Consider the following 11,494-nt stretch of genomic DNA (forward strand, 5'->3'; position numbering starts at 1 on the left):
CAGAGCATCCAGAGGTCAGTAGTCAGGTAACAACACAAAGTGTTGATGGTACATCACACACTATTGATGGTACATCACACACTACACTAGTCAGTATAAATGGTTGTACACTGACTGACTTCCCCAGTTAGTGAAGGAGCTCTACTGGAGATGCTGATGAAACTTTTTTATTCTAACAGGAGGTCATGTCAGATAGTGAACTAACAGTGGAGTCTCTGGGGACAATAGCAGCTGATGATGTTAACAAATACGATAATGCTGTACAATATGTAGCCTGGTGTTGTGTTGGAGGTGCAGCAATGGTTTTGGGTGTATTCCTGTTAGCTTTTGGATACCTATCATATACAGTCATCCCGGTGGTAATACTGGTGTACATGTGTCTGGCAACTGTTGTAAGCAAAGTTGAAACAAAACAGGTGAGGGAGGTAGTGGAAGACAAGCTGGTACCTCAAGTAAAGCAACTACAAGTGTCTATCATGGAGTTACAAAAATGGCTGGCAGCTGATCCTGTCCTGCTTGAAAGACTACAAGCTAACAATGGACTAGTCATTCAGTGTAGTAAAGCTATTAGGAGAATGATCTCAGATAGTGAAGTAGTAGTGAAGTCTCTGAAGAGTATAGTTGATGATATTGACAGACACAACGAGTTAGTGGACTTTGGTAGAATACTAGGTTATAGTATGCAGATGGGTGGAGGTGTGGTAGCAGTATCTGGGATTATAGGTCTGTTCAAGCATGGGATAGCTGAATTTGAATATACAAGGAATATGATATCAGGAACATCTTTCTTGGTATTCGGGATTGTTTTTATAAAAGTGTTTAATACAGAACAGTATTTTGAGACAAAGAGAATTATAGAAAATCAAGTGGTTCCTTTAATGAAGAAATTACAAGGATCCATCAAGGAGTTACAGACACAGTGGAAGGATGTGGGAGGGGTGTGCAGTACTCTGTGTGTTAGTAGAGCCAATCAAATGATACAGCCCAACTGTTCCCTGGATGTGTCACAAACTACTACCACATCTGTTAAGTCATTAGCAAACATTCTCCATTCAATTCGGGAATTTGTCCGAGACAAGAAACGCCCGACATCAGAGCAGATTATTAGCCACCTGTTATTATGGTTGCAACAGCAGATAAAGGAACTGAAAAATGCTGAACAACAACTCAATAAAACCACAACAAAGATCAATGATCATGACATTACTACTGATCAACAACTCCACAACTTAGTGTAGTAGGTCAATTTAGCTGTTAATATTCTTGTGCAGTTAATTGTCACTGTTGTATCCAATAGTTTGGGGAAACCTTTTAGTGAAGTGGTCTGGTGACCTTATGGTGATCAAAACTTGAAGAATCCATAGTCCTCAATAAGTGATGATGATGGTTGTCTACGTGTTGGCTTGCAAACTAATACATGAGCCAATGTTCTTTCTAGTGAATGTTTTACACAGCAACTATGTTACTGGTAAATCACTACAGAGGATAAAACTAAACAATATTATGGGTATAGTAGTCAAATAACAAGAGCTAGTCCTCTACCATACGACAGGAAATTTTGACAAAAGAAAAACCAGTTACATTTGTCAAAGTCATTTATCAAAAGTCAGTGCACGTGGTTAGATAGATTTCTTGCTTTTCGTCAAAGTTTAATTCATCAATTGTGAATTCGTCAATTTTCCCTTTCGTCAATATTCCCTGTTGTACGTTTTTTTTTATTAATATCTTTATATATGGAATGGGTCCCCCGTTACTGATTGTATAATGATACCCCCAAGAATCTACAAACATGCTCAGAGTATCCAACATAGCATGCATCCCAGAACTCCTGCTTACTTTCTAATTGATCTGTCAATAACTATGAAGAGGCTCCAATTTCACAATTCAGCTCTCTGAAGTTTGTGGAGAGAGATATAGGGACAAGCCTATTTTGCATCTATTTTTTTTTCCAGAAATTTCTTTTTTTCTGATGTGCTCAATATATGCTAAGTTTCCATTCCTCAGTGAACACTATTTCAAAAATCCATCTATAATTTGCCAGAATTTTGCTCATAACCCCTTTAACCATATGCATCCTTTTTTTACATACAAAAATTTGCTGGAAAGATAGCTTATCCCTACATAGACCGTTTCTAATCTCCAGATCATGTTCCTTAGAGGCCATACGTCTGCCTAATGGACCTGACCCTTGATAGATCGAATGTCTGAGGGATGAGGACAGAGTGTTCAATGATCATTTCTTTCAATTGAGCAGTAATCTGTTGGAATATAACTTATAAACCATCAACATGTCAGGCAAGTTGCACTCAATGGTGGAACATCCAGTGAGCAAAGGAAGAAGTTCCAATGGTTGAAACAAGGAACAAATAGTTCTCATGAGTAATTGCACACAATAAGCAGCATGTGACCTTACTGACCTACCTTATCCTGTGGTTATGGGCTCCCTTCCCCAGCAACAATTACCGAATGCAAACAATTATGAGAAATCTTCCAAGAAGGTATTTTTGTATAACCAGCCTTATATAATGGTACTCTCTTTCTGCTCCCACACTTTTCTATGAAAATATACTACTACAGTGGAACCTTTGGGACCCAGAATCTTTGGCTGCTTTCAGAGGTAAAAAAATATATTAACCAGACTTGTTGTGACCGAATTTTTAGTCCTTACTAGGGAGGTTTTTTCTATTGTGTCCTTAATTCAGGATGTTTTAAGAGAAAATTTTGCAAAAAAGTTACCTAGCTACAGAAAGCCCATGATTCAATGCAGCAGGCAGATCATCTACAGGGATGTCCAATTCCTGAATACGTTTCTCAGTTCATGGTTTCTGAAAGTAGCAGTAATGGCATGAGAAACAAAATGGTCTAACACAGCCACTGGCTGCATGGCCTCTAGAAACCTGTCAAGTTAATAGCAACCACTTGATAGAATGGGGGTCACTTTAAATCCCCCTTGTGAGAAGCCATACACTTGTCTACCTATCTAAAGCAGCCACCTATCTAGTATGACTGGTTCCACTGTGTAAAGTGTAAGTATCTACTTAGTATTAGTTATTTATCGAAATCCGTAAATTATTTCTTTATTTACGTAATGTATTTGTAAATCTTAGTAGAGTCTGCCCACAACTCACTCGGATCAGCAAGTAAGAATATAATCAAAGCACGTTTGTATGGTGTAAACAGCCTTGCTAAGTAAGCATAGTATGTACATGTACCTTAAAAGTCTCCACGGTGCTTGGATCTAGACATCGAGTCGAGGATCGAGAAGAAGACGATCATGAACGAACGCTATATGCTAGTACGTAGTCTCAAAAAACATGTGTTGTAGTTCTTTCTCAGTAACGGTAGGGTACCTAACGTAGCTATTCGATAAACCAGGGTGAAATGTTAGTTTAGAAACATTCGATTGTGGGAATTAATAAAGTTGAAAAACCTAGCTAAATCGGGGGTGTTACTAACCACTGCACTGGACTGGCTAAGTGGGTTTTTTGACTGCAAGCTATTCGGTGCTCCTTGTTACCTTTTGGACTGATTGTGATTTGTGTATAAAGATTTGAATGAGTATGCATAGCTATTATAGCTATGCTACAGATGTTGTATGGCCTGATGTTACAGTGATTAGGTTTGTCTTGCTTTACATCATGTAGGTTACCTCCTGAGCTTTGTTATTAGTGGAGAATGGTAAATAGCGTGGCCATATACCAGCATGTAGTTTTAATAGAGTTTGTTGATCATTGGGAACTATCTGTTAATGATACTGATATGATACGGCCATGTACAGCTGAACACTGTGACCGGTATTACTACACTTAAAAATGAAGAACAACCAGAGTTCCTATAGATTTATCACCTCCTGGGAGTAACTATTACTCTAAAGTCATAGTGACTTGATCCCAAGGCATCACTGCATGTGTACAAAACAGTGAAAGATGTATATACTGTATTGCCTTGAATTACGCTATTGTGTAAACAATTTGTTTAGTCACTGGGATGGATAACTTTATAAATAAATGCCAGTTTTAAGTATTCATAGTTTTAATAGACATCACTTAACATCATCAATTGAGGTCTTTGTCTTGACAACAGAAGCCTTTTATAACTGATTAACATCAGATTAACATTATTTTGGATGGGTAATAAGTGTTTAAAGAAATTTAGACTGTTTTGGGTGAGTAATAAATCTCATATACTCCACCTTGTTTTCTAATATACTCCACGTCTTCAGGCACACTATAACATATGCTCAAAATCTAGGTTTGTCCAATCACTATGCATTGTTCACGTGCAATGATTTAACGAGCACGATTATTTTGTCACGTGAGGATGCATAATTGCCATGGCGCTAGTATTATCGCAAGAAAAACCAGCCGCTTTTGTCAAGCCTACAGCAGAAACAGTCGTGGATGAGGTAAGTAATCTGAGTGTAATGTGAAATAGAGTCTAAAGCAGTTATACGGGCACAATGTGGAGTCTATGAAACTTATAGTCTCGCGACGCCCGACCCTAAAAGAGGGTCTGGTGAAACTGTGTGCAAAAAGTTTGAGCTCTGGAATGTTTATTGGATGACGTTTTACGTGTTAAGTAAGTGCACTGTTTACGTCACAACATCCATTCAACCAGATCCGCTTACAGCATCACCAAACCAATAGCGCTACATTAAAACGAACCCAACAGAATTGTATGGCTGTTTTCTCAATGAATTTAAGCATCAGAGTCACCGGATGTAATTAACCGTAAGCCGCGAATCTTTTGAAATGTACGCATTACATAATCAATTTGAAATGGAGCGATCTGATTGGAGCTTCCAACATTCCGGCAGCGCCAAACTTTTTGTACACAGTTTCACCAGACCCTCTTTTTAGGGTCGGGCGCCGCGAGACTATGAAACTTATAAACCCTCAGGCCCTTAGTAGTGCCGGTATCAGAAATATACCTTTAGCAACTACTATTGCCTGAATACTCTTACTACACACCCCTCCATATTGTCTCGAATTGTAGTCTGGGAATTTATAATAGTTATACGTGCACAATGTGGGGTCTATGAAATTTATAAACCCGAAGGCCCGGGCTGTAGCGCACGAACGAAGCGAGGTTGTGGTTTTCTAAAAATAGTGAATACCGAATTTAATGTAGTGATTAAAGTTTTGGTGGTTTAGTGGTGGCCATACATGAGTCAATCATATACAACATGTTTATACTGTGAACAAGCACAGACACATGCATTGAAGTATTCGCAATCATTTTTTTTTTATACTTTCTAGGATATCATACTTCAAACCTTACTTTGTTGCTTTTACTACTAACACAAAGTGGGTATAAGTGTAAATCACAGCATACCCAAGAGTGTAAAATGTATTTAGTGATATACTGAGGTGTTTTTCCTAATACCGTACCGTTCATCAAAATGCAATACCACCCATCTCCTGTCACTACATATGCATAGCAACAGGAATCCCCACAAAAAATAATTGGCACATAAAGTTCTCTAGTTATACTGTTTTCACTTTCATTTTTAGTTATTCAAACATTGTTATTCGGTGGCGTAGCCAGAATATGGGCTACACAGGCCAGGCCTGGCATATATATATATAAACATCAAGATCAAGATACTCTAATAGAACAGTCACCCTAATACACAGTCAAACCAATATGACAAATTGCTGAAATCATTTTACAGGGTCTAATGTTTACATAATAATTAGACTTCAGACCACAGGGTTACTAAATTACTTAGACCCCTGTGGTCTGAAGTCTAACTTATTTAGACCCTTTATGTAGTTGCGCGTAATAAACATGAACATTTAGTACTGCCGCAATGGCTCAGTCGGTAGAGTGTTCGCCTCCTGTGCGGGAGGCAGGTTCGATCCACCATGCCATACCAAAGGCATTTAAAATGGTAGTAAAAGGGTCTAACATGAAAGATACAGCTCCAACTACATCAGCATGTTTAATGTGAAAACTTGTATAATATGTTAAACTTATTATAAATATACATGTAGAATGTCTTTTAAAATTGCAGTTGTAGCAATGCCAATCTATCTTAGTTTTGATGGGCAAAACGTTTGTGGTAGGGTGTAACCAAACTTATTTGTGATTAAATTTTTGTCACTGAGAGCATTAAGCCGTTCATGTATAAACAAGGCGCTGCCATGTGCGAGAGTTACAGTACATGTACATCAATCATACTGCCATTGTAACTACCAGTATACATGATCATGAGTTCATCCTTCTTAAGATCATCTTGCTCTTTGTTGGTAATTGACAGCAAAGTACGGGCCAGAGTATCATGACTATAGTGCAATAATGGGAGACATTTATCGGGGAAGAGCTGCAGTGCATAATGTGTCAGCTGGTTTTGACAAAGCCACACAAAACACATTTTGCCCATCAAAACTTCCCCTATACTGTAAAAGTAATGTACAGTAGTATTGCATTTGAAGTTATTGTGAGTTTATAAATAGTTTCTGTACCTAGTAAACTAGTTAGTTTGTAAGGTGAACAATACATTTTCTTAAACTACAGGTAACTAACTGACAATGGTAGGGCAACAACTGCATCAAAGTACCACTAGCATATCACTGGTCAGGAGTATTGCTGGACTAGTAGTAACCTTCACTATTGCATCTGCTGTTCTCTACTACCTACTATCCCTTGTGGCTAGGCAACTATCAATGAGGTGTGCAATGTGGTTATAACTTATTGCATGCAGCATACTCTACCATTTGTATACATGTGAGTTATAAACACATACAGGTGTCATATAGGAACCACAGGATATTACATATGTAATTCTCCTTGGTAGCGTGACAGTTCCCATGTGATATTTGTTGTGGTCCGTACATTAATTACTAATGTTTCTATGAGTATCCTTGTGAAGAATAAAGAGGACTTAATGGTTGCTTTAAAGTAGATGACCTTTACTGAAATATTGCAGTGGTTGCTTATAGACCGCATGTGGTTGTGTAATACATCTTAGGTTTAGAATATTGCCTAGCTCCTAGATTGTAGCTTGTGTGATTGCTGGGTACTATATGAATTTGTCTCTATTTATTTGTTTCAATGATCATGTGTTTACTGTTTACTATGCTTAAAGCATTTACTCTTGGTCCTATCATAACATGTGTACTAATAGAAAGATAGACACACACTTTATAGTTTCCGGTGTTCATTTCCTTATACAGAGCATCTGCTTTATTTCCAACTAATGTTGACCAACTGAAAGAGCTCACTGTGGCACTGGATGATGTTAAGGATGAACGGTTTGGTCTAATTCTCAGTAGCTTTTGTGCAGTGTACATCTTCAAACAATCCTTTGCTATTCCTGGATCAGTTTTAACGGTATACACTTTATTGTCACTGTGCAGTGTTGTTTCACTTGTTTGTGTACATTATTTGAATGCTAGTGTACAGCTATATACCCAATGAAATGTAAGAAAATAATAAATACATAAAATCTCATCCTTATCACTATTAACTTCTAAAGTATTGTGATTAGTAGGACAGCCTAAAGCAGCCTAAAGTACAAATATTGCATTGAAGTCATTAACGATAAAAATAGCCCCTCGGTGGTGCTTGTCATAGAGTTGGAGAAGTCTTAAATTCCGCTGAACTGATTTGCAGATTGGGGTAGCTATATTTTGGCTGGCATGCCTTCCAGGCCATTTCTGACCATGCATACAAGCTACTGGCATTTTCATCTGCAGCTCCGAACACCTCAGTTCTCCCAAAGTAGGAGTCATAATATACAGGGATGAAGATATAAATCTCGAACACAGGAATCAACTGAACATGTAGATTACGTACACTCTCCCTGCAAGAATTCACCAAATTAAAATGATGCAAATAACTATTTTATCGCAAAATGCCCAAGTTTTGACTTGCCAATATTTCACTTTTGCAGTACTGCTGTATTGTTGAACTACTTATCTACAACCAGCAGTTGTTACACTTTCAAGAATAACAACATTAACCAGAAAACTGGTAGAGCAACTTTTGGACTGGATGCCATACAATCTGAGATGTGTATGTACGCTATACAGTCCATCTTGGAACAATCCATCTTCATTAAACTTCTTTTAATAAAGTTCTTTTTGTCTACCATACAGCTACTTGCATGTGCTAGTTGGCTCACTATATTTGAGACCAAATTTATTAGAAATGCAGTCTATAGAGTTGTCACTCTCTGCCACTAGTTAACCATTGCTATCACAGTCCTGCAGCATTACTACACACAAGGGTAAGAAGTGTATAAGTGTTGTAGAGTAGTAGTGAAACCCTTAAAAGACAGTTTTTGTTTATTCCACTGCTCGTATTCGGCATTTAGTAATGAGAAAATGCTTCCCTGAAGGCCTTTAACTAGTAAGACTTAATAAAGCTGACCATAAAATGTATAAAACCAAAGTCCAGTAGTCCAATCCAGTGTTCCAGCCCAGTAATCCAGTCCAGTGGGTAACACCCATAATAACGCATGTTGTAGTTGAGACAATGAACTGTTGTTTGGAACAAACAATGAACTGTTGTTTGGAACAAATTTGAGTGACAACTAATAAACTCTCTACAGTAGATTGTGAGTATATCTGATAGATCTAAAAACAAGCAAGGGACATGCTTATGCAACAAGCATTTCATAGGCAGAACGTAAACAGTATCTTTCATGTCAGGTTTGTTTAATGAAATCATGTTCTGGTGATCCACTACATATTTTAAAAATCCCAAAGTGTTAGAATGGTGATGCAAACTTGCATGTGTTGATCTTTGTTTTACGTAATAGTGCTTTAGTACATAATTATTGTGAATGCATGTGTATGTATCATGATACATGTACAGGCTGTCCATTCAATCAAATAAAAACTATCAGAGAAAGTTTGCATGCTATAATGGTGATCAATTGTTAAACGATCCATTTCTTAACTTTTCAAGTAGCTATGTGTTTGTACATGTTGTCAGGATATGGCAAATTGTGATGGTTATGCTGTACTGTGATGTGGCTGTATAGCTAGTGTGGAATAATGTGTTTCAGGAAGTTCTACAGTGTAATTCATCCTGTGGGTGTATAACTTATTACTGTTTATAATTGAACACTATTTTCAGAACATACTAGGAGGTGCATTATTTGGAATGTGGTTGGGTTTTCCCCTGGTGTGTCTACTGAGTGCATCTGGTTCAACTTGTTGTTATTTGTTGTCAAGAACATTTGGCAAACACATTGTGTTGAGATATCAACAGGAAAGAATAAAGAAACTGGAAGATTTGGTAAGGGAGAGTATACCAAATAAGTTAGATATGTATAACGATATGATTTTTATGGTTATTGCTTGAGTGGGTGGTTTGTACCATTTCCAAGTCTTTTGAATTAAATTAATGTACCCGTGTATTCATGTAATTCTTCACCTTGTTTTGGTACATCTGTAGCCCCTCTGGTGTTATACATGCTGCTGTTTCTTTTTTAGATGTTGGAAAGCCAAAGTAGCTTGGTATTCTTTTTGCTGTCCTTGAGGTTGTTTCCAGTCACCCCAAACTGGCTGTTGAACATGGCATCACCGATAGTTGGTGTGCCTATTCTACCTTTCTTTATATCTGTTTTTATAGGTATGTTTTGTGAGTAATTTAGATGCACTGATAATAATTATTACTATTATCGGTGACAGACTGGTTTATTGGGTTCAGTTGTTACATTTTAATGCCAAAGCATGTTTCAAGGATTCAAAGGTCGCAAAAAGTACATATCTCTCCATTATTTGAACTCATTGAGACCTAGATTTGTTCAGATAATGGATAAACGAAGCTTATTCATTTATATACAGAGCTCAGTTAAAATACTCTAATAGAGCAGTCACTTCTACAGTTCGGATAATCAATGGCCGGATAATGGAGGGACCACTGTACATCATAGGTAATATTTTGCATGTATACTAAAGGATGTGATGATAAAGATATTGATAAACTTTTGAAGTTCAGATTTCTTAAAGCCAATTTGCTGTACGTGGGTGGCATCCCATTGTGTAAATGTTTCGTGTGATCTTTTGCTCTATAGTAGAGGAGCTTCACTTATCAGTCACCTGGTTATCTCATCATTGTGGTCACAGAAAGTGTAACATTAGCTTCATAACTTTATCAGTCAAGCTTCCTTGGGAGCACATTGCCAGCATTTATGCGATCTTACCAAAATGTGTATCATTTAAATGCTATGAACTAAATTGTGTATTTTATTTTTAAGATATAATCATTTTTGGTATAGTGACATCTGGTGTGCTATCACAACATTTTACAAGTTTATTTCTTAAAAATTTAAAACTCTTAATTTTCCCTTACACCAGTTTGTTTTCTTTTTTTGTAGCATAATTGTGACTGGTGAACCCGTGCATACAACAACAAAAATAAGAACGGTGCCAGAATTAATGCTTTCGTCTGAATGCGCACCTCCAACTATTACTTACTGAAAAGTGGAGAGTGGTTATTATGCTTCATTTTCAGCTATGTTCAACCCATCACACAGTACTACAAATGAAGAACAGTATCAGAAGCATTTTTGCAATCAATCCAATCACTACAGAAAATACGTATGATTCCCATTACAAACATAGGGGAGCCATCAGCAGGTGCTACAGTGAATTGACACCTTGAATTGACAATTTGTCAGTGAAGATAAATGGGACACAAAAGAGAACAAAGGTGCAGTAAATCCATCATCCATGATGCATGTTGTGTCCGTACTACGGTATGCCAAAAAGGCACCTGCGACATCTAATATTGAAATAATCAAGTCCATTGCCTTAGCTGCTATTGAGATATGCCTAACCAAAACCATGAAGGTGTTGTGAAACTGGTTTCTGTTCCATTTTGTGAGAAGTTTCAAACCACTGTGATCCCTAATCCCTACCGTACTGTATATAATACACAGTACTGTTTGTACACCGTATAGGTCTGATGCCATACAACTTCATCTGTGTTCATGCTGGTCTTGTTATCTCAAACCTCAAGTCTACAGCAGAACTGTTTGAAGTCTCTACCATACTAAAGTTAATTGCTCTATCCTTACTCATGGTGACTCCTGGTATCGTGTTGAAAATTCAGAAATCCAAACGAAGATAAAACAATAATAGTTTCATATTATTGAGAATGTTTGTATTTTAATATTATTTATCAGTAAAATGATGTATAAGATAATATTATTTGCAATTATGTGATAATTTAACTGAAGTACAAGGTAATTGAAAGTGTCTGGGATTTCTGAAATTAATTACATAGTGTTGCTATTATGAGGTTTTGCATGGTGGTTTCTATACAGTTTCACTTGAAACTGTATAATTCATTCACAATAGTTTTACTTTTAACGCACATCATCTGGCCTGTACACTCAGACATTATATCAGAAATCATACATGTGATTGTGTACTTTGATCAAAATATTTTTTTTTCTATTTATGATGTTATATTCTTTAGTTGTTGTGTTAAAATAATTATCTTGACTTTGTTTTTGTGGTTAAGTTTATATACT

The 11,494-nt window shown here is 37.0% G+C and overlaps 1 protein-coding gene across 2 annotated transcripts; it reads left to right on the forward strand.

The window, feature by feature from the left end:
* Positions 1-3,049: 3,049 nt before the first annotated feature.
* On the forward strand, positions 3,050-11,163 carry LOC136263353 (transmembrane protein 41A-like). 2 transcript variants are annotated; one of them, XM_066057872.1, is made up of 6 exons: positions 3,050-3,140; positions 6,520-6,673; positions 7,179-7,335; positions 9,088-9,249; positions 9,447-9,585; positions 10,919-11,163. In XM_066057872.1, exons 2-6 carry the CDS (start codon positions 6,534-6,536, stop codon positions 11,086-11,088), a joined length of 768 nt encoding a protein of 255 aa, XP_065913944.1. In that variant the 5' UTR covers positions 3,050-3,140; positions 6,520-6,533; the 3' UTR covers positions 11,089-11,163. The 2 variants fall into 2 exon arrangements, with proteins under 2 accessions (XP_065913944.1, XP_065913945.1); XM_066057873.1 differs by lacking the exon at positions 3,050-3,140 and adding an exon at positions 4,303-4,405.
* The last annotated feature ends 331 nt before the right edge of the window (positions 11,164-11,494 follow it).

This window comes from Dysidea avara, chromosome 8 (genome assembly GCF_963678975.1).
Source record: "Dysidea avara chromosome 8, odDysAvar1.4, whole genome shotgun sequence".
NCBI lineage: Eukaryota > Metazoa > Porifera > Demospongiae > Dictyoceratida > Dysideidae > Dysidea > Dysidea avara.

Coding starts and splice junctions, on each gene's coding strand:
- LOC136263353 (XM_066057872.1), top strand. CDS start 6,534: ATGGTAGGGCAACAACTGCATCAAAGTACCACTAGCATATCACTGGTC. Junction 6,674..7,178: donor GCTAGGCAACTATCAATGAG/GTGTGCAATGTG, acceptor TTCCTTATACAG/AGCATCTGCTTTATTTCCAA. Junction 9,250..9,446: donor TAAAGAAACTGGAAGATTTG/GTAAGGGAGAGT, acceptor TTTCTTTTTTAG/ATGTTGGAAAGCCAAAGTAG.